At 49.6% G+C, this 23,511-nt stretch overlaps 1 protein-coding gene across 4 annotated transcripts in view; it reads right to left on the minus strand.

Moving 5' to 3' along the window:
* Positions 1–23,511, minus strand: part of LOC135253518 (phosphatidate phosphatase LPIN2-like) — a 37,144-nt gene that overhangs the window by 2,038 nt on the left and 11,595 nt on the right. For all 4 annotated transcript variants that reach the window (XM_064332885.1, XM_064332887.1, XM_064332884.1 and 1 more), the window contains 18 exons: positions 19,923–20,123; positions 16,376–16,471; positions 15,313–15,575; positions 13,789–13,896; positions 13,343–13,469; positions 12,755–13,109; positions 9,742–9,841; positions 8,524–8,711; positions 7,991–8,084; positions 7,776–7,845; positions 6,322–6,414; positions 6,070–6,143; positions 5,093–5,222; positions 3,847–3,995; positions 3,534–3,620; positions 1,673–1,825; positions 1,091–1,205; positions 157–260 (listed from right to left, as the gene is read on the minus strand). In XM_064332885.1, coding sequence (XP_064188955.1) covers positions 157–260; positions 1,091–1,205; positions 1,673–1,825; positions 3,534–3,620; positions 3,847–3,995; positions 5,093–5,222; positions 6,070–6,143; positions 6,322–6,414; positions 7,776–7,845; positions 7,991–8,084; positions 8,524–8,711; positions 9,742–9,841; positions 12,755–13,109; positions 13,343–13,469; positions 13,789–13,896; positions 15,313–15,575; positions 16,376–16,471; positions 19,923–20,114 — 2,498 coding nt within the window. In that variant the 5' untranslated portion in view covers positions 20,115–20,123. The remainder of the gene's footprint in view (positions 1–156; positions 261–1,090; positions 1,206–1,672; positions 1,826–3,533; positions 3,621–3,846; positions 3,996–5,092; positions 5,223–6,069; positions 6,144–6,321; positions 6,415–7,775; positions 7,846–7,990; positions 8,085–8,523; positions 8,712–9,741; positions 9,842–12,754; positions 13,110–13,342; positions 13,470–13,788; positions 13,897–15,312; positions 15,576–16,375; positions 16,472–19,922; positions 20,124–23,511) is intronic.

The following is a 23,511-nucleotide window of genomic DNA, read 5'->3' on the forward strand; positions in this document are numbered from 1 at the left end:
CACCAATCCAAATCCACCTTAGTGGTGTGCTCTTTGTAATGCATGCAACATGACGTATTGTATGAAAGTGAGCTACTGCATAAAACATCCATTTTACTGATTGCGTCATTATCTTTTTAGATACGTACAGTATATAGACACACACAAGGCACTTACGAGGTCTTGTTTCCTTTCGTTTGTTCTTGTATTAGCTCGCCTTTCGGATTGACTGTAAATATTCTGCAGACTGGCACTCCCACTTGCTTGTAGGCAAACACATCCTGCAGACATAAGAGGGGCAGATGTCAGCGCTCAATGCTGGGGATGAAAGCGAAATAAACAGGGACCAAAGGGACCTTTCATTTCTCTAAACAAACACACGCAGCCATTTTTTTATCGTCTGTTTTTTGTTTATTTCCTGAAATGCACCCCCATGCTATCCGGTCCCTTAAATCAGAGTCGCTGCTGGCTTGAACCCATGACTGCCAACGCTTTTAGTTTTGATTCCCGCCCAGGCAAGTTGTTTATTCTTCCGATGTCGGCCAATCAAACAAAGCCCCCACTGCAGAGATATGCAGAGGAAATTGCTGCCAGAGTGACTTCATAAACTTGCAGGACTAGGGAATCGCAATGTTAATTCATTCCCTAGGGGAGGTGAGGGGGGAGAGGACTGTATTTTGGCACTGGGAAAAGCTATACTGCCCTGAAGCATGCTGGGTAGTGGTGGGGTGGGGGGGTCTACATCTCATACCCAAACATGAGGAGCTTAATAGCCCACAAATCCCCTTGGCAGAGGTTGTTGCTAGAGGGTATTACAGGATTTGTGTACACTTCATTTTGCAGTACTGAAAGTATACACTGCCCACACTGGTGGACATTACAAATGAGAATGTCTTCCTGGTAAATGTTTAAGTTCCTCTGAGTTTGAGGAAATCTCCTGATTGGCTCTTGGGCAGTAGACCTGGGAGGTCTGACACAAATGGTCACGTTGTGATCCTTAGTATTTAATCCTTGGGGCCCACGTCCAGTTCATTTTCATGTTGCTTCAGGCTGCACATGACCTGATTAAGTAGCTCAGAGCCTACTGGATGATGAGAAACATCACTCTTACATTAGGCCGGTTTCCGAAGGCAGCGTAGAACGGCTGTTGGTTTGGGTGGAATAAGTTCTTGATATCGGTAAGGCATTCAATCTTGAAGACCTCTGGCTTTTTCTCGATGACCTCCCTGTGAAAGTTGTAGGTTGGGAGAAGGTTGAGACACAGGATATGAAGGAATTAGGCACAGTCCCTCACATTAGCAGTAGCTGCTTAAATGTGACCTCACACAGAGGATCTTGTAACCCTAATGCTACGGCATAAGCCCTCCAGACCAGCGAGCTGTTCTCATGCGAGAGGTTCACGCTTCCCATGCTGCCGGATCAGTCAGTGATGGTGCTCCTTACGAGAGCAAGCTGGGCCCTATAGCAGGAGGCCTGAACCTCAGCCATAGCCCCATGTGATCAGGAGCAGCCAATAGTGGTAAGGGATTCTCGTCAGCTAACCCATGCTAGCTCACTGCCATGCAGTACTGTGTGGACAGTAGTAGCTAAATGAATGTGGACAGTTTCGTGGTAAGTAGATAGGCATAATTGGTGATTCTAAACCGGAGACAAAAACAAGAACATGGCGAGCAGATATGTCGGGGGGAGGTACCTGTGAATGGCAGAGAAGAGGCTGCTGGGAGACAGCATGAGAGGCCCGCGGGGCAGGATGGTGCCCCTGTCGTTCACCCAGTGCAGGTAGCCCCTGGTCATGTCGGCCATGCCGATGGCCCGGGCCGAGCAGTACAGGAACTTGTACCCGTTCCTGAAAGCAGCGGGACAAAGTGCACGCTAAACATTCATAACCCCCATAGCAGAAACTGAAACTGCATGTTTATGACAAACATTGAAAATTTCAGGAAAACACGAAGGTCAGTGGTCAGTATGGTTAGAGGTCAATATCCATGAGATATGAAGCTCAACAACAGTGACAAAACATCAGAGAGACCGAGCTCACCGCTCTCAAACTTTGTGATGGGGTAATATAATTTCATTATAAATGATGCATACTGTCACCATGCAATGCATTTAGCATAATGGTGCATTAATGGGACATTTACCCAGATGTGAAGAACCACACGGAGAACCAATACAGCAGGACAACACAGGAGAGCCTGGCACTCAGCAAATTTTCTCACCAAAAACCCCCAAAGCAGCACGTTCCCCCTAAATAACCCTGAAATACAAACAACTGTAGCAGCAGTGCAGTATGATGGCAAAATCAACTCCAAGCCAGCCAATCAGTGGCTGCCACATCAAGTACCCCAGCTGAGTCATCCACCAATGACAGCTCATTTGTTCCACATATAGGCCTACTCAGAACTCTCATACAAGCCAGATTGGTCAGCATTCATCAGTCAAACTGGTTCCAACTTCCAACTTAACTTCCAACACTCAATTTAAAAATGTATTTATATCCACAAGTCTGAAATGGAAACGTTTTAGCTCTGGATTCCCAATGCTTTTAAAGAAATAAAACATTCAGCAGCAACTACAATTTAGCTTTCAGTGTATATACAGCTTAGAATAGGCCTTGGCAAAAAAACAACTGGCACGCTGCATTTTCTGCAAATGGAATTAATGGTCTGGCTGTTCAGTAGAAAAGTTGCAAATAGGCTACAGAATCTGCAACTAAAATATAAATGAGGTAGACATTTCAAAGTTAAAATCAGAGACACTCAGATTTGGCCCACAAGGTCAGCAGTACCGCTGGTTTCCGCTCGTGTCTGATAGTCCATAGACCATATTCCAAATAATGCCTCTGATTGGCCAGAGATTGCACTCACCTGGTGCGTCATGTTTAAATCACTTCCTGATTAGAGAGGCAGAATGAAGACCAGCCCTGAGGGCCAGATGCGAGTATCCCCGTTTTAAATAAATCACAGTTCCAGCGATTCCAAAAACCATGCATTCCAACAACATTCATTAGTCACTGCAGCCTTGATTAAATATAGCGCAGACAATGCCAAAAATAATTAAACCGCCATGAGAAAAAGCTTAATCCCCAAAGTGACATCACACCACTTTCCCCACTCTATTAATGGGTGAATAAATTCATGTGCAAATAAGTTGTAAAGAAACATTTAAACTAGATTTTTTTTCCCCAGTGAAGAAAACCATTTTCTATTTAGGAACGTAAGAACTGGAATTAGCTCCAGACAAACCGCGCTAACTGCATGTACATTGTATCAGAGATGAACCAATGAGAACGTCATACACCCAGCGTAACGGCCATGGAGTGTGGCCTGTCTCCCCTGTCTGCTTCCTGCCCACAAACCGCCATGTGAATAAACAACTGCCTATCTCATCAGCACAGATGCCTGCACCTCGATGGAACCCTGCTGCTTTTAACAGTACCTCCCGCGGGTTGACCCACCTATAATGCGTGCGTTGTGTGTGTGTGCGTGTGTGTGTGTGTGTGTGTGTGTGTGGGTGCACGCGAGAGAGAGAGAGAGAGAGAATGAAATACTTACTCATGCACTGAGTGGTAGAGCTTCGCAATGCCTTGGTGGGTCCAGTCCTTACCAAGCTGAGGAAGGATCTGTCCGAACACATCAGACCTGAGGTAACAAGCGTTACAGACACATTACACATTACGTTACAGACCAAAGCTGGTCATGGATCACAAAATCTTCTTGTCACTCAATGCTATACATGATCACAGAGAAGCATCAGGGCACAGCAGTAGGGGAAACCCTGTGAAACACTGCACAAGTGCACTGGTGTATCTGTTGGCTAATGAAACGGTCAAACACATCATGCAGCACAGTAGCAGGAGCTCCATACTTGGTGATGGTGCCATCAATGTCGGAGATGATGACTTTGTCGTCCCAGTTCCACAGGTAGATGGTACCCTCGCAGCGGCAGGTGCCCTGGTACTGCGTGGTGATGCTGAACGTGACGTCGTTCGGCCCCTCCTTCAGCTTCAGGCTGGCCTGCGTGCAGACAGACAGACAGACAGACAGTCAGTCAGACAGACAAAGACAGTTAGACAGAGACAGTCAGACAAAGACAGACAGTCAGACAGAAACAGACAGACATACAGAGACAGACAGAGAGTCAGACAGAGACAATTAGAGACAGACAGTCAGACAGGGACAGACAAAGACAGTTAGACAGAGACAGTCAGACAAAGACAGTTAGACAGTCAGACAGAGACAGACAGACAGAGAAAGTTAGACAGACAGACAGACAGTCAGAGAGGCTGAGCGGCTGTCAGCAGCGGAGCGTCAAGGTGTTCCAGGCAGCAGGATGTGGTCTCCCAAGTCTCTACTCTGTAGGCCTAAGTTGGGCTTCACATTGAAAACCACAAACTGATGGCACCATTAGAACCTCCTCCAGATGTAAAGTGTTCTTTGTGACTAACCATGCACCTCTCCTGTGTCTGTGTTTCAGTACGCTTCCACAGACCCCGTGACATGTGCATGTGTAAGCTGAGCTTCATTACGGTCAGATCTTACAACATGGCTGCTCACTCCTCATCTGGCCCACACACATCACACTGTGACCCAGCAGCCCCAGGCCTATACAGGCCCACAACAGTGAGTCACTTTAGTGTGCTTGGGAGACATGTCCGCACACAGGATGCAGAAACAGACTTCCTTCCCAGAAAAAATACACTTGCACCTCAGCACCTCTTTCAAACGGACATCCACGTTAAGATACTCTCTGACCCTGCGATAATAGTTATGAGCTCTGTCTGTTTCTCTGAAACACCTGCACAGCACAAGACTAAAGTGTGTGTCTACATATAGTGAGCATGTGTGTGTGTGTACATGTACTGCATGTTTTTGTGTATGTGCATGTGTGTACGTGAAGTATATGTACGCGTGTGTACGTGAGTGTGTGTGTATGTGTCTGTACATGTAGTGAGCATGTGTGTGTGAGTGTGTGAATGTGTGTGTACATATCTGTACGTGTAGTGTGTGTCTGTGTGTGCATGTTTACATGTAGAGTGTGTGTGTATGTGTCTGTGTGTGTGTGTGTGTGTGTGTGTGTGTGTGTGTGTGTGTGTGCATAAAGACAGACTTACGATCTGGTCAGAGGAGAGGCGCAGGGACTTCTTGTAGGAATGAATGCTGGTCTGACTCAGGCCCTCAGCCAGAGCAGCAGCACTGAGCTCCTTTGACTCCTCATCACTGGATGAGTCCTCGCCCTTTTGCCTGTGCAGGGACATGAAAATCCTCAAGTCAAGCATCCTGCTAAATTTACACATTTAATAAAGCCCTGGCAACTGCAGCATGTTCACCAAAAGGTCCAAAGGTTCACAAATACTGAAGAGGAAGGTATACAGGAAACTGTCATAACCCTAAGCAAACTGATGAAATAAAGCTATTAGGATCTATGAATAGCAATGCAAATATTTGCTTTCATGCTGTGACTGAGCTCTACAGGAACAATGCACACAGTAGTGGTCTCGCATATGGTCAGCAGGGGGCAGCATTACTACAAGGTAGGTAGGGGCCATATTAAACCAAAAAATTCTCAAGTAAATCAAAATAGGTTTTAATACTTAATTCATACTGAAACCTTCTTTTAGCTGAATCAAAATTTTCACTGAAGCAGTTTCCTCATGTATTATCAATAATCTGGTCAGTGTCAGGGAATGTAATTAAATCCTAATCAAGATTTGAAACAAACATAAATAATCATTCAGTTAATTAAAAAAAAAAGAATACATATATATATATATATATATATATATATATACATATTTTTTTTACCTCTGTTCTACATGAAATTACAAATCAAAGAATGCCTGTACAAGGCCCTTCATAAGGCTGAAAGCTGGGTTTTTTTCTAATTCCCATGCAATCGAATATCAGTGTGTTCTGCCCATCTCTGAAAAAAACTATGCTGGTTGAACTACTGTGACCATGGAGACCAGTGACCTCACAGATTGAGCAACGGCTCCTTTAGAGAAAGGAGTAGAGATGTGCATCTGACGTGAAGGGCCCCTCGCTCAGTATGACTAACAGAGGGAGGGGCCCAGACAGGGCAGTGACTCACTGATGGGCGGGGTTCTCCTGGGCGAGGGAGGGGCCTCCAATGTGTGACACTTGTGCCTCCAGCTTGGTCTCAGACTGGACACAGAAAACATGAGAGAGAGACAGTGAGAGAGAGGAGACTTACGGCTAAGCCACTTACTGAGCAAAGGAGCACAAATGTATAACATAACCAAGTTTACTATACACATCGTGATGCCCAAAACAGAGAATGAATGTCAGGTTTAAACATTTTAAAACCCGTTTCACCACGTACCTGTTTGACCGTGCTGTCGGCTCTCTTTCGCCAGAACCACCAGCGGCCCGACTTCTTTGGCATTTTCTCCTTCACCCAGGCCTCCTCTGTGGTCTGAGGAGGATCGCAGGAGGGGGGAATAAATGCGTGCGCGCATGAGTGCGTACAGCAGTCGAGAAGGAAAGACAGCTGCACACGCACCAAGGCTCCAGAGTGCGACCATTTTGCTCGCACATGCGACCAAAAGTCTGTCAAGTGCAACTAAACATTTTCATTGGTCGCACCGGTGCGCCTGACAATTAGCAGGACGTCTCCGTGTGTTACGACGAGGGTCACACTGAGGGAAAAAAAATTCGGAGATTTCGAGAATAAGGTCGTAATATTACGAGAATAATGTCGTAATTTTACGAGAAAAAAAGTCATAATATTACGAGAATAAAGTCGTACTTTAGGCTGCCGCCTGCGTTAAAATGAGGAAGGTGGAGCATTTTGTGAAGTTATACTTTAGTATAGGTTTCACAAATAACGAAATACTTGATCTTTTGGCACATCAGCGCCACATTATCAGAAGTATCAGGACCTTGAAAAGATTGTGCAAGAAACTGTCTGTTCCGAAGAAAGAACCACACGGACTTGGAGGAAATTGCAGTTTCAGGCTGCCATTAGACTGTCCTCTCGCCCGTTTTGTTGGTTGCTGGTAATATATTTTCCTAAAAATTATATTGTTTTGTTCTCGTTAAATTACGACTTTTTTTCTTCAAATATTATGACTTTATTCTCATTAAATTGCAACTTTATTCTCATAATACTATAACTTTATTCTCATAATGTTACAACCTTATTCTCGAAATCTCAGAATTTTTTTTTCCCTCAATGTGGCCCTAATACTCCGTGGTAGTACAGTGTGTGTATGTGTGTAGTGTTATTTTTTTTTCCCACCCGCATTCTGCGAAGACCCGCCCCTACTCTGCCTCTGATTGGCTCTAACCCTGATATTCTTCTTCGGTGAATGCAGGTGGAGAAAAAAAAAAATAAGGCGTGTATGTGTGAAACCGCGCCCTGTACTCCTCCACACTCGCACACTTTTGTTTGAGTTATTTGAGTTTGATTTATTTATTTGAGTTTGTCAAGCACTTTAAACGTCAGTACTTTTTAAGCTCATTTTTTAAACAATTGAGGTTATTGAGATTTCTAGTTTGTGATGTGATTCAAATAAAGAAAAAACATTTATCTGCACCTTTATTCCTGTTTACAATCATTTACATAATGTGTTAAGAAATTATCAATGTGTATGGGAACTGACAAAAAAGGTAACGCTTAAAATGTATTATTGCGGCGCCAAAAGGCATAGTGAAAAATTTTGGGTGCACCTGAATTATGTGCTGGTGCACCTAAATGAAAAAGATAGGCGCACCAGTGCAACCAATGTAAAAAGTTAGCCTGGAGCCCTGCACACATACAGAGGTGAGACCTACCTTGGGCAGGTTCTTCTGAAATGCCTGCAAGCTCAGTATTAATGGTGCTGCCAATGTCCAGTTGTAATACCTGCAAAAGAGGCATGAACTGAGGGAAGCACCCACTGAATAATACATCAACACGAAAACACTGCTAGAACTGAATAAATAGTGAACTGTTTTATGTACTATGTTATAGTAAATAAACAAAATTGAATATGTAAATGATGACTTACCTATTTGCAATCTTTACAACCAGATTGGGATTGTCAATAATGGCTGGATTTTCAGAAAATTCATTATATGTGATGATATGCTGCATGAATTTTTCTGTGAAATAAACAAAAAAAAAAAAAAAACTTGTTAAATTACAATAATTAATGGAATCTCCACTAAGAAAGAAGTCCTATTTACTCTAGCTTTTCTCTCAGACAGACAGCAAAAGCATATTCTGAATGGTGTCCTAGAGGCCCTGCCATTACAGAACCTATACCCATGTAAGAAGACCCCTGCCTGTGCTCTTCAGCAGGGCCATGCCGCAGAAAAAACAGACCCTTTAACTGGGACACCCCAGAGCCAGATCCCAGGCTTAGAACCTTAGAACCTTAGAACCTAGGCCAACCTCAGCACAACAAATCACTTTCACTGGAGGCGAGTGCAGCTTCTGTTCTCTGCAAACTGTAAGAGGTCTACTTCAAACTGTAAAATGGGTGCACAGCTTCCCACAGAGCCAGTTCTGGGACAGGCATGCCAGGGCCCTGTCTCTCACCTTTGGCGATGTCCGAGTTCTCGCTCAGGCCGCCGCAGAGCGACAGGGTGACGTCCGGCAGGTCGCTGGCGGAGTCCGACAGGCACTCTGTCCCGCTGTCGGCCGCCGCGCTGCCCACGGACTGCGGGGACTGGGACCCGGAGCGCAGGTCCGTCTCCATCCAGTGTTTGGGAACGTGGTCTGTCTCACTGCAACACACACGACCACGCTAACGGTCTGCACCGTGCATGGAATCTGCATTGAGCTAAGGTTAGCCCTGCTAACCATCTGCACTGTGTGTGGATTCTGCATTGTGCACTGATTAACCATGCTAGCGGTCAGCAGTGGGCATGGAATCTGTTTTGAGCTAAGGCTAGCCATGCTAATGGTCTGCACTGTGCTTGGAATCTATATTGAACTAAGGTTAGCCATGCTAACAGTCTGCACTGTGCACGGAATCTGTATTGAGCTAAGTTTAGTCATGCTAACTGTCTGCACTGTGCATGGAATCTGTATTGTGGTAAGATCAGCAGTGCTAACGGTCTGCGCTGTGCATGGAATCTGTATTGATCTAAGGTTAGCCATGCTAACGGTCTGCACTGTGCATGGAATCTGCATTGAGCTGAGATCAGCAGTGCTAACGGTCTGCACTGCATGGAATCTGTATTGATCTAAGGTTAGCCATGCTAACGGTCTGCACTGTGCATGGAATCTGCATTGAGCTAAGATCAGCTGTGCTAACGGTCTGCACTGTGCATGGAATCTGCACTGAGCTAAGGTTAGCCATGCTAACGTTCTGTACTGTGCATGGAATCTACACTGAGCTAAGGTTAGCCATGCTAACAGTCTGCACTGTGCATGGAATCTGCACTGAGCTAAGGTAAGCCATGCTAATGGTCTGCACTGTGCATGGAATCTGCATTGAGCTAAGATCAGCTGTGCTAATGGTCTGCACTGTGCATTGAATCTGCACTGAGCTAAGGTTAGCCAAGCTAATGGTGAGCATGGTGCATAGACCCTGCACTGAGCTACAGACCAAATGGGGTATACTTGTGTCATTTCTGCTATACTGCACCTCCCCAAAGGCAAAGTCCACATGTGGCATGAACAATGGTTATGAGAAAATATAACCAACATCACAAAAGGGCTGTTTAGTAAAATATTGTGTCTGCAGTGACAGTGGTGGGGTTTCCTTTATTGTGTGGGGTGGATTTCTGGGGTGCGTGGCATGATGGGTACCTCTTAGGAAAGTAGCGTGCAACCACTTCAGGTTCAAGTTCATTCAGATCGTCAAGGTAGATATCCTCAGGGCCCTGGTGCTGACTCCTCTTCTGAACACCTAAGACAGACAAGGGCGGGCGTGGTTACAGACCTTTATCTGAAACGCCGACAATACACAGGGCTGCTTGCGTTCATCCGTTTCGTCTGCCTTTTGTTTTTGCTCGGCCCGCTGGCCCGTATAAAGAACAGCCAGAAAACAACTCAAAGGAGACAAAGGAAACGCTGACAGGAAGAAATGTACCAAAAATGTTCTCAGAAGTGAGCGAGAATTCCCCCAGCCGTCATGCCACTTCCTTCCTGTCAACATCCTCCAGCAGCCGGTTCCCACTCTATGAGCGCTTGAGATCACATGAAGGCCACTTTCCCCACGGTGGAGATACTTCATCCATCCTTTATGCCCACATGCTTAAAGAAGGAGAACAGATGCCTGCACTTTCAAATACAGACCTGGACTGCCCCTCCGAGCACATGTGTATTCAACACGCTGCTGGCAGCCAGGATCCGATAAGGACAGCCAGCCGCCGTCTAAACCACACGCCGTTATCACGGCCATTATTTGCAGGGCTGCAGCTGCGCTTCGACCTCATTTGTTCTTATCTTGGATGACAGAAATGCGTAAACAATGCAAGCCGGGCGGGTGCCTCACCGCAGTCTGAGAGACTGGGTCTGAATGAGAGCGCCGCTCGCTCTGAGAGACTGGGTCTGAATGAGAGCGCCGCTCGCTCTGAGAGACTGGGTCTGAATGAGAGCGCCGCTCGCTCTGAGAGACTGGGTCTGAATGAGAGCGCCGCTCGCTCTGAGAGACTGGGTCTGAATGAGAGCGCCGCTCTGGAGGACTGGGTCTGAATGACAGCGCCGCTCGCTCTGAGAGACTGGGTCTGAATGAGAGCGCCGCTCTGAGAGACTGGGTCTGAATGAGAGCGCCGCTCGCTCTGAGAGACTGGGTCTGAATGAGAGCGCCGCTCGCTCTGAGAGACTGGGTCTGAATGAGAGCGCCGCTCGCTCTGAGAGACTGGGTCTGAATGAGAGCGCCGCTCTGAGAGACTGGGTCTGAATGAGAGCGCCGCTCGCTCTGAGAGACTGGGTCTGAATGAGAGCGCCGCTCGCTCTGAGAGACTGGGTCTGAATGAGAGCGCCGCTCGCTCTGAGAGACTGGGTCTGAATGAGAGCGCCGCTCGCTCTGAGAGACTGGGTCTGAATGAGAGCGCCGCTCGCTCTGAGAGACTGGGTCTGAATGAGAGCGCCGCTCGCTCTGAGAGACTGGGTCTGAATGAGAGCGCCGCTCGCTCTGAGAGACTGGGTCTGAATGAGAGCGCCGCTCGCTCTGAGAGACTGGGTCTGAATGAGAGCGCCGCTCGCTCTGAGAGACTGGGTCTGAATGAGAGCGCCGCTCGCTCTGAGAGACTGGGTCTGAATGAGAGCGCCGCTCGCTCTGAGAGACTGGGTCTGAATGAGAGCGCCGCTCGCTCTGAGAGACTGGGTCTGAATGAGAGCGCCGCTCTGAGAGACTGGGTCTGAATGAGAGCGCCGCTCGCTCTGAGAGACTGGGTCTGAATGAGAGCGCCGCTCGCTCTGAGAGACTGGGTCTGAATGAGAGCGCCGCTCTGAGAGACTGGGTCTGAATGACAGCGCCGCTCGCTCTGAGAGACTGGGTCTGAATGAGAGCGCCGCTCGCTCTGAGAGACTGGGTCTGAATGAGAGCGCCGCTCGCTCTGAGAGACTGGGTCTGAATGAGAGCGCCGCTCGCTCTGAGAGACTGGGTCTGAATGAGAGCGCCGCTCGCTCTGAGAGACTGGGTCTGAATGAGAGCGCCGCTCGCTCTGAGAGACTGGGTCTGAATGAGAGCGCCGCTCGCTCTGAGAGACTGGGTCTGAATGAGAGCGCCGCTCTGAGAGACTGGGTCTGAATGAGAGCGCCGCTCGCTCTGAGAGACTGGGTCTGAATGAGAGCGCCGCTCGCTCTGAGAGACTGGGTCTGAATGAGAGCGCCGCTCGCTCTGAGAGACTGGGTCTGAATGAGAGCGCCGCTCTGAGAGACTGGGTCTGAATGAGAGCGCCGCTCTGAGAGACTGGGTCTGAATGAGAGCGCCGCTCGCTCTGAGAGACTGGGTCTGAATGAGAGCGCCGCTCGCTCTGAGAGACTGGGTCTGAATGAGAGCGCCGCTCGCTCTGAGAGACTGGGTCTGAATGAGAGCGCCGCTCTGAGAGACTGGGTCTGAATGAGAGCGCCGCTCTGAGAGACTGGGTCTGAATGAGAGCGCCGTTCTGAGAGACTGGGTCTGAATGAGAGCGCCGCTCGCTCTGAGAGACTGGGTCTGAATGAGAGCGCCGCTCGCTCTGAGAGACTGGGTCTGAATGAGAGCGCCGCTCGCTCTGAGAGACTGGGTCTGAATGAGAGCGCCGCTCGCTCTGAGAGACTGGGTCTGAATGAGAGCGCCGCTCGCTCTGAGAGACTGGGTCTGAATGAGAGCGCCGCTCGCTCTGAGAGACTGGGTCTGAATGAGAGCGCCGCTCTGAGAGACTGGGTCTGAATGAGAGCGCCGCTCTGAGAGACTGGGTCTGAATGAGAGCGCCGCTCTGAGAGACTGGGTCTGAATGAGAGCGCCGCTCGCTCTGAGAGACTGGGTCTGAATGAGAGCGCCGGTCGCTCTGAAAGACTGGGTCTGAATGAGAGCGCCGCTCGCTCTGAGAGACTGGGTCTGAATGAGAGCGCCGCTCGCTCTGAGAGACTGGGTCTGAATGAGAGCGCCGCTCGCTCTGAGAGACTGGGTCTGAACGAGAGCGCCGCTCGCTCTGAGAGACTGGGTCTGAATGAGAGCGCCGCTCGCTCTGAGAGACTGGGTCTGAATGAGAGCGCCGCTCTGAGAGACTGGGTCTGAGTGAGAGCGCCGCTCGCTCTGAGAGACTGGGTCTGAATGAGAGCGCCGCTCGCTCTGAGAGACTGGGTCTGAATGAGAGCGCCGGTTGCTCACCTTTCTTCTTGGACGGGGAGTCGGTCTTGGAGCAGGGCTTCGTCTCAGCACAGGCGTCGCCCATGTCCCCAGGGATGTGGATGACGGTGGCGGGGGCGGGGTCGGGGTCGGGGGCAGAGTCGGGGGCGGGGTCGGGGGCGGAGGCGGTGGGGGTGGAGGTGGCCATGGCGGACGGCAGCCCGGGGGAGAGGGGGGTGCGGGGCTCGGGCTTGACGATGGCACAGACGGGGTCCACCACGCCCTGCAGTCCGTCCGTCTCCATGGCCTCGGAGCTGAGGATGACGCGGAAGTGCGTGCTCTCCGTCGGGGTGATGGTCACCATCTTCAGCAGCTCCGGCTTCTCCTTCTTAGCCACCTGAAAAGAGTGGCGGGTTTTCAGCTGTGTTGTTTTTTTTTCTGTTTTTTTCAATGCTGATATCAAATCTCATCTTAGAAATAACTCACACAGAAGGAGAGTACATTTTCTTTAACAGTTTAAGCCATCTACAGTTAGTTCTCCCCACACAATAAATGAAGATCTCTTTAAAAATAATAAGACGATAAACAAAATTTTAAACAAAATAAGACGATACGGACAGAAGGCCTCACCCTGGTGGATTCTGGGAACTCGCCCCAGGTCCACTGCATGTGGGACTCATTCCGGAGCAGGGTCTCTGAGGGCTTCACCAGCAGCTCAGAGTCACTCTTTGGAGAGGAGGGCTCTAACAGGACCCGGCTAGAGGGGTAATACACACGCACACACGCGCGCGCACACACACACAAACGTACACAGAATAGATAAGACTGACTGCAACACTGCTTAGGTAGATACAGCCATAGCGGTTCTGTGATTTGCTTAGTCATAAAGATTTTTTACAACATGTTGTAAACTCTGTCAGTGCTCGCAAACTAGGTCCCATAAACACAGTCCCTCTCCTGCCAGCACTGCACAGTGTCACTGTGTGAGTATGATGGTAATAAGAAAACACACTTGTCTGAGTCAGCACTGCACAGTGTCACACTGTGTGAGCGTGACAGTAATAACAGAAGCACACCTGTCTGTGGGGGACCAGTCTCCGTCAGAGAAAGGGTAGCTGTCCAGGGAGTGGAGGACGGGGTGCTGCTTGTACTCCGGCTCCTTCACTGCTATGAACGAAGACGCCCTGAAGCAAGAACACGGAAAGGCGTGGTCAGCGATGCGCTCGATCACACGGTCAGCAATGCGGTCGAACAAACGGTCAGCGATGCGGTCGAACAAACGGTCAGCGATGCGGTCGATCACACGGTCAGCGATGCGGTCAGTCACACGGTCAGCGATGCGGTCGATCACACGGTCAGCGATGCGCTCGATCACACGGTCAGCGATGCGGTCGATCACACGGTCAGCGATGCGGTCGATCACACGGTCAGCGATGCGGTCAGTCACACGGTCAGCGATGCGGTCAGTCACACGGTCAGCGATGCGGTCGATCACACGGTCAGCGATGCGCTCGATCACACGGTCAGCGATGCGCTCGATCACACGGTCAGCGATGCGGTCGATCACACGGTCAGCGATGCAGTCGATCACACGGTCAGCGATGCGCTCGATCACACGGTCAGCGATGCGGTCGATCACACGGTCAGCGATGCGGTCGATCAAACGGTCAGCGATGCGGTCAATCACAAGGTTAGCGATGCGGTCGATCACACGGTCAGCAATGCGGTCGATCACACGGTCAGCGATGCAGTCGATCACACAGTCAGGGATGCGCTCAATCACACGGTCAGGGATGCGGTCAATCACACGGTCAGCGATGCGGTCAATCACACGGTCAGCGATGCAGTCGATCACACGGTCAGTGATGCGGTCGATCACACGGTCAGCGATGCGGTCGATCACACGGTCAGCGATGCGGTCGATCACACGGTCAGCGATGCGGTCGATCACACGGTCAGCGATGCGGTCGATCACACGGTCAGCGATGCAGTCGATCACACAGTCAGGGATGCGGTCAATCACACGGTCAGGGATGCGGTCGATCACACAGTCAGGGATGCGGTCAATCACACGGTCAGGGATGCGGTCGATCACACGGTCAGCGATGCGCTCAATCACACAGTCAGGGATGCGGTCAATCACACGGTCAGCGATGCGCTCAATCACACGGTCAGGGATGCGGTCAATCACACAGTCAGGGATGCGGTCAATCACACGGTCAGGGATGCGGTCAATCACACGGTCAGGGATGCGCTCAATCACACGGTCAGGGATGCGGTCGATCACACAGTCAGGGATGCGGTCAATCACACGGTCAGCGATGCGGTCGATCACACGGTCAGCGATGCGGTCGATCACACGGTCAACGATGCGGTCAATCACACGGTCAGCGATGCAGTCGATCACACAGTCAGGGATGCGGTCAATCACACGGTCAGCGATGCGGTCGATCACACGGTCAGCGATGCAGTCGATCACACGGTCAGCGATGCGGTCGATCACACGGTCAACGATGCGGTCAATCACACGGTCAACGATGCGGTTCGACAACGCGGTCGACCAGGGCCTCGACCCGGTCCTCCGGCGGTCAGCCGCTCACCTGGTGTGCGGGCCGTGCTCGTCATCGGAGCTCATGTCCATCTCGAAGATCTCCTCGCCGCCGGCTGCCGGGGGGGTCTGCTCCTCCCTGCGGGGGTCGGCTTTGTGCTTCTTCTTCCTCCTCTTCTTCTTCTTCACCGACACGGCGCCCTGGGGGGGGCCGCCGCTCTCCTCCGGGCCCTGCCCCAGGCCCGGCTCCAGGCTCCAGAACACCTGCTCCTCCGTGGGGATGGGGGAGGTGGCCAGGTGGGCGGGGACAATCTCCTGGGTAACCGTGAAACAAATAGCGTCAGGAGACGCCACACGCATTTATCTCAAAATATACAGGATATGCACTGTGACATATGGAAATGCCTTAGACTCAACCAATCACAACTAAGACCTAGATGGCGTTCGCCAGTCGCGATTAACGTAAGCAAACTTTGAAGGTCACGACATAGCACATACAAAGAATTAAACAAAGAATTTAAATATAGAACAGTACAACAATGTACAACAATGTATAAACGTACAACAGCTGCAGGCTCGAGAAAAGTCTATTAATACCTAAATATATCTGAAAATACTGACAGCACTGTGCAGGCAGTGTGTACATTAAACTGCGTGCTCGTACTTTATATAAATAGAGTGCCGCTGCTGCCTGTACATGTTTATGTGAAAGCTGTGCAGTTTGGAGCACAGCCCGTGTGGCCTGGGACCAGAACGTGTGTGTGTGCTGCGCAGTTTTAGCCCGGTCGTGCAGAGCCTGCGTCCGTAGCTATATTTGGAATTTCCCCAGGCATAATGAAGACGCCCGCCTGAACAAACGCTCGCACTGATTCACATCAGACCTTCCTGACTGTAGGCCTAGGCTAGCATCCAGAGCCTTACCTTCAGCTGAATGCAGCTTTCGGTCAAGAGATATCAAAAAATATGCTGTGAAAAACTGACATTTAAATAAAAGCAAATTTCTTCTACAAATATTTCAAAGTAAGAGTCATATCCGCACCAGTGTGGACACTGGCCATTGAAAATAACAGCGGTTCCGAAGCACGTCGGATTTAGGAGACCGGGCGGATGCTCACATTTTCCTCCGCGGTTTCCTGGACGAAGAAGGCCTCTCCGTTGTCCCCCAGTTTCATGTGCAAATCCACCGGCTCCCCATTGACCTCGATGTCGATCTGGAGAGGACGAACGAGAGAGGAGGTTTTAATGAAACACTCCGGTGTGATTCAGAGTCGTGCCCCCCCCCCCCCCCCCCGCCTCGGTGCTTAATGACCCAGTTCAAATGGCCGTGCAAACCCCTTGTTTTTCTCCTCGGTTGCTTGTCAGAACATTTCGAGCGCTGCGCCCTTTCTTTGTCACCTTCCTGCCTCCGGCCCTAGCCTAACGATTTAACGTGACTCATAGCCTATCTCTGTCACTGGGTAGCCGGTAGAGCTAAGAGACAGAGGAGAAGCTTGCCAGTCTGATGATTCAGGTATCTGGAACCACAGCCGGGGCACTAGTCACACAGAGAATGCCCTGAGCTGGGGGCCTACCCTCAGTGTGGGGGCACCGGTCAGCATTATGCACATGTTTTCAGCAATCTTACACTGAAAAATTAATAGTGAGGTAAGTTTCTCTTTCATTATGAGAGTGGGTCACACGTTTCATTATTTACTTTCAACCACATAATCCTCTCCGAAGCATTCCAGCAATGCTAAAAGCTTCAAACTCCCATCAGGGTTGCACGTGGCCCCCTAAATGCACTCAAACTGCCCTTAAGTGTATTGAGGGGACCACTTTATTACCACAGGCAGTTCTGTTACACGTGAGTGAGGCTCCACAGTTTAGGGAAAAGATTAGTGTTGGGTTGTGCTAGACCCAGAGCTTAAGGGGTGCAGGGGGAGCCGTTTTTACACTTTCAGCGAACTGCCTCTAATTTTTCAGCGTCCTCCACCTCCCAGGTTAAGCATCCCGGTGTTAACTGAATCACGCAAAGAGATTTGACCAAAGCTGCGTGCCTGTCTGGGGTCGACCTTCCCGTCCTCCCTCGTACAGATAGCCAGCTATCCTGGAGGGCTACAATTAACGAGGCTAATCTCTCAAGGAAATGTCCCAGTTTGCATGCAAAAATGTGCCTCAAATCATCCGCAACACTTTCTTTTTTTCCTCATTTTTTGCTTTGTGAGCTCTGAATCACTCGGACTGCTTTATTTGCCCACTGGAGACTGCTATTACCACCAAGTCCACAGGAAAGTGAAATTACCCAGGACACAGTAAATTGCTCAGGGAGGCCCTTTCAAAACAGATGTCTCGCCCCAAAGACTTAAACCAAACAAATAAAATCGCGTTCAGCCGTTCAGCACACCACTGACAATGGCACCGGTGCACGGAAGGGACAGACGCTCAGCCGAAAAATTAAAACAGACCACTTCCAAAATGTGATGCGGAAGTCTAAGAACATATCAGTCAGCACATTCTCCCTCTCCCAATAAACTCATCAAAATAAAAAAAATAAGATAGTGAAATGTTTAAAGTGATGTTAGTCAGGCGTTTGAGCTATTCACTGAGAAAAATGTTTCTGAAATTTTATGACCCCTGGATGAAAAATATAACTCTACAGAACTGTAACAAGCGCGAATCCGCACACGCGCATGCATCCATGTGTGCATGCATCCACGCACACACCCTCCACAACCGTGACTCTTCTTGTCTCATGACCAGCCTTCCACAAACTTTTGTGCAAATCTGCAAATCCATTCGGAGTTATGGCCTTTTGTATAGGCCACGCCATCGCCCGCCCCTCTTGGTCATCGGCCTGAAAGTTAGTCAGCTCTACCTTCGGTCGTGACCGACTTCCATGCCAAATTTCAGCCTCCTGGGGCGAAAACTGTGGCCGTTATGGGGTGGGACACTTTTTGTGGACCAACCGACCGACCGACAGAGCTATAGAGCTGCGGTCGCGGCTAATAAAACTAGACCTGAATACCCTTTTGATAAACAAAGCAATGTTAATATGTGGGAAAGAAGAACAGACTTGCCAAAGAATTTCTCTACAAATTGAAACATTCAAGCTGCTTCTTGGAAGTGAGCTCATACTGCACACGCTGGTATCATGGAGTGGGCTTCAGAACATCAGAGCAGCCGTGTCCTTCAGACAGACACAGACTGCTAACGAACACAAGCCTTTCTGTTTCCAGGCCCGAACCTCAGGTTTCTTTTAATAGCACCATAGGAAGCTCTGTCCACAGCAGAGATAGAAGATGACCTGGGTATTCAGAGCAGGAGTGAATGAGCCCAGTGCACTCTGAAAGGGGACGAATCAAACGGCTCCTCTCCAAAATAAGCTCCTGCCGTAACTCGTTCTATATCGTGTGAAATGATTCCCGAGTAGAGCGGGCCTCCTACGAATTCTCCCTCAGCCAACCTGCCGCTTTTCCACCTTTTAATGTGAAGATAAAGAGAGATATCTGTTGCCATAGAGACCCAGGGTTCTCATGGATGATGTGCTCCATCCCCCCACAGCTCCACCCCCAAGCCCCTCGAAGGCCTTTATAAAGATCTGCAGCGCCAACGCCGACATTATAATAGCACAAATACAATCTACCCTCATTTCCCTGATCACTCGCCTTAAGGCACGGCACAACCTCAGGGTGATAAATATGGGGAATGTGTGCACGCACACATCTCGGAAGAGTCAGGGGACGGCCAACGGGGAACAGAACTAACGGAAACAAAAAGGGGAAGCAGAACTGTGTGCAACCAAAAACAGTACACCACCAAAGCTGAAATCCGCAAGCAGTGCCTTCACTGAGCTCAAGCAGTGCACTCACTCAGCCAAAGCAGTGCCCACACTCAGCCAAAGCAGTGCCTTCACTGAGCTCAAGTAGTGCCCACACTCAGCACAAGCAGTGCCCACACTCAGCCCAAGCAGTGCCCTCACTCAGCACAAGCAGTGCCCTCACTCAGCACAAGCAGTGCCCTCACTCAGCACAAGCAGTGCCCTCACTCAGCACAAGCAGTGCCCTCACTCAGCACAAGCAGTGCCCTCACTCAGCACAAGCAGTGCCCTCACTCAGCACAAGCAGTGCCCTCACTCAGCACAAGCAGTGCCCTCACTCAGCACAAGCAGTGCAGTCACTTAGCCCAAGCAGTGTAGTCGCTCAACCCAAGCTGATCCAAGATATAAGTTAGGTGTGGGTTTACCGCAGTGCCTGGCATAGAAACCATGTTGCTGGTGGGAAAGGGTAGTTCACATTCTTTATAAAGGAAAAGGACCCTACAAGCATTCCTAACTACACCTTCCCTCACAGGGAGGCCCTGAGCAAAATTCTAATCATCCTGTATTTACATAGAACAAATTGAAATATATTTCAAATATATGTTTAATATTTTTACCCACTTAGCCCACGGGAGAGTTTTATTTATTTATTTTTCAAGAAATATACTGCAATAGCGGTGAATAATATCCCTGTCCAAGATGGAAGCTGAGAGCTGAGTTTTCCACAGTAAGCAATCTAGGTCATGTTCCTGGCGAGGTCATGTTCCCGAGGCTCAGTAACAGGGGAGCCACAGCACCCTGTCTGAAACTGCACTGCTCCCATTTCCTCTCCTCTTTTCCCTCCTTCCCCCCATCCCTGCGCTCACCACTTTCTCCTTGGAGCGCAGCACGCCCAGCTTGCCGAAGCGCACGTGGAAGGGGGAGCACTGGTAGCTGCCGTCGCGCTGGCGCACCACCACCACATCGATGCAGCCCGACAGCGTGGCCTGGTTGATGCCCTTGTAGAGCTCCTTCACCGTCACCAGCACCTGCCCGGCCAGCTGGCCCACGTAGTTCATGGTGTCCACCTGCCAGAGGAAAAAAAACAAGACCGGGTCAAAACCTAGCACATGGCTGGATCTCTCCGGCCGACCAATGGTGTAACTTCATAACTCAGCCGACCAATGGTGTAACTTCATCACTCACTCAGTCACGGGCATTCGCGTTTGTAGGGCTGGCCCCGCTGTTGCGGTCCAGCCAAAAAAAACGTGAAAAGGAGGGGCGTCAAATATAATCATCGGAGGTGGGAAGGGCAACCAACCGGGCAAAACCTCTGCAGTATCGCATGGTGGCTTCAAATGGTTAAACGTGCAGAAACTCACTGAAAACCACCATCTATAGTTATTCTGCAGAAACTCTTTGAGAAACATAGTGGTAATCTCTTACTGGTGTTTGTCGGACACCAGGGCTTGATTTGGCAGTAGTACTACCAGCTGACATGAATTTTTTTAAGGTCACAAAAATGATCAACTTGATTTCCTACTAAATGATCTGCTCCCTGAACACTAAGAGCTTGTCCCACTTTCTCACAGGTATTTCTCCTAGCTCCCACTTTCCACAGGTATTTCTGAGCTATCACTTCCTCACAGGTATTTCTGAGCTCCCGCTTTCTCACAGGTATTTCTCCTAGCTCAGCTCCAGGGCCACACGTCAGGCTGCCCTGTCAGGCCCTGCAGACGTGACTGACGCCTACTAGTCTCCGTCGCCGTGGCGATGCTTCTGCGGGTTCAGTACCGCACTCGGTGGAGGCGTTCTCATTTTTAATTTAGATGCGAGGTCGCCGTGTCGCATGCTGCACCGGCGGTATAAAAGAGGACACCGCAGGAGCTATGCTTTGCTCCCTTACGCATTGCAAGCCGCCCTACTTGCTTCTAGACTTAAGCGCAGCCACAAAAGGAGGGTGTCAATTTTTATGGGTCAACACCATCCACCACCTTCTTAAAAACAGTCCTTTAGAACTGAATATTTAATTAAAGCAGGTAAATGCACTTTTCACACAATTTTAAACACTGAGCATGAAAACAAGCCCTGTAAACAGGTCTGTGTGCTATGCTGGTGGAGCCAGCAACAAGTCCATTTAATATTCTCACTGAAGTAGTAAAACCTTTGAAATGTTCAAAAGCCCGACAAAAAATAATTTATTGATGCCACTGCCTGGAATTTTTTGTAGGGGAAGGGGGAAAAACAACCTTGTCGAAGACTTAATTCAATTTCCAGAAAAAAATTCCAGTGAACTCAATAAAGGCAACAGGCACGCTAAATCAAACACAAAGAGCACTCAAGGTGGCTGACAGCAGACTGTGCTCTAGCTGGTTGCACATCAGTTGGCCATATGTTAGCTGGTTGTGCATTTAGCTGGCCGTACGTTCGCTGGTTGTGCATTAGCTGGCCGTACATTAGCTGGTTGCGCATTAGCTGGCTGTATGTTAGCTGGTTGTGCATTAGCTGGGCGTACGTTAGCTGGTTGTGCATTAGCTGGCCGTACGTTAGCTGGATGTGCATTAGCTGGCTGTACGTTAGCTGGTTGTGCATTAGCTGGCTGTATGTTAGCTGGTTGTGCATTAGCTGGCCGTACATTAGCTGGTTGCGCATTAGCTGGCTGTATGTTAGCTGGTTGTGCATTAGCTGGCCATAAGTTAGCTGGTTGTGCATTAGCTGGCCGTACGTTAGCTGGTTGTGCATTAGCTGGCCATACGTTAGCTGGTAGTGCATTAGCTGGCTGTATGTTAGCTGGTTGTGCATTAGCTGGCCGTACGTTAGCTGGTTGTGTGATAGCTGGCCGTACGTTAGCTGGTTGTGTGTTAGCTGCCTGCGCCTGCTATCACTGAAGACCAAGCGGGAGCGGAGGGGTAGCGTCACGCATCACATGATGTTTTCCTCCCCTGAGGCTGCAGAACTCCTCTGGCAGCCGGCCACAGCGCTTATCTCTCCGCTCGCAGAAATGGTCCGAGACGTCGAGAGGGCCAGCGCAGGGGCTCGATGAATCTGTCCTTTCCACCTTTCGCAGACCGGAGTTACGGAGCTGACACGCGGCTTTCGGGTGACCTTTTATCTGACTGGTCATCTCTGCGGACTGCAGAACATTCCTCTGCGTCCCCGTCCTTCCCTGCGCTCTCATCTGCACAAACACACGACCGCTTCCGGAAACGGCTCGCTGCTCGTCTCAAATAAGATTCAGTTCCACCTCCAAGGAGCGCGTGACTACATTTAAGGAAAAATAATTAGCAGAACTGCACTGCCTGTCTTAGAGCAGGGGTGCGCTGAAACTTATAAATGAAAGACCCTAACCCTAACCATTCCATATTAAGCACAAACAAAACACTGAAACCTTGCCTTTGCTTAAGAAAAAGTGTTTCCAATATATATTTTATGAATATGCTAAAACCCATTGTGGACTCCTATGGCACAAGAGCATTTTGGAGAAATCTGCAACAAGACACTCATGCACATCACTTCTTTTGGAGGGAAAAAAAACACAAGCTAACCGCTGAACTCAAGCTGTAATTGGAACCTGAACTATGGTATGAGTCTCCACTGAGTGTGGAAAATAAAGGGGCCATTTTGAAACAGAATAGCACTGGCTGGACCGGTCTATGATGCTGGCAAACACATGTAATGGTAGATGCCTCATTGGCCCAGTTCAGCCCCAGTGCCGCTTAGCCAGGCATGGGCCTGTGTGTTCAGCTCTCAGGCTAAGAGGTCTGGGAGCACAAAGACGCAAACCCAACCGTACCGGTAAACACAGGCTCTCCTGTGGCTGTGACGCAGAAAACACCGCCTCGCCTAATCACAGGGATAACGCACGCAAAAAACCTTTCATGTGACCCCAGGCCGTTCTGTACTTTCTCTGTTTACTCCTGAGAGAAAAACGACTTTGCTTTCTGATCCCGGGCGACGGGGATATCCAAAAGGTCTCCGTTAAGCCTCCTGTTCGTGCTAAGAAGCTAAGGACGGATTACGCACTGTCTCAGACCCTGGGGCTGTGGAGTCCGGCGCGGCGACGGAGCAACAGGCCAGGGCCAGGTGGCCATCTCGTCGGGATGAATGGAGAGTTGGGCGTACCCTGGGGTCACACCTGCATGGCACACGGGCAGCTGCCGAGAGGAGCTCGGATAGCTGCTAATGCTCCTAATGCACGGCAGTTCCAATATGGAGCTGCAAGGGGCAGAACTAGGCATGGATATAAAGATAAAAAAGCAGTCGTAAGCCACAAAATGTTTTTAAAGATCACCTCATCTTAGAGCAAGAGTTTGCAGAACGACACCGAAAACTGTGCAGGTACCACCAACAAAACTGCCATGAGCACTTAAAGCTATTTTAATTTCACAGCACTTAGTAGCACAGTGCATTAAATAAATCAGATTAATAACACTATTAACTTACTGTGGTAACGTTCACTATTTCAGGATGTCTATG

The sequence above is a fragment of the Anguilla rostrata genome, chromosome 4, assembly GCF_018555375.3.
Source record: "Anguilla rostrata isolate EN2019 chromosome 4, ASM1855537v3, whole genome shotgun sequence".
NCBI lineage: Eukaryota > Metazoa > Chordata > Actinopteri > Anguilliformes > Anguillidae > Anguilla > Anguilla rostrata.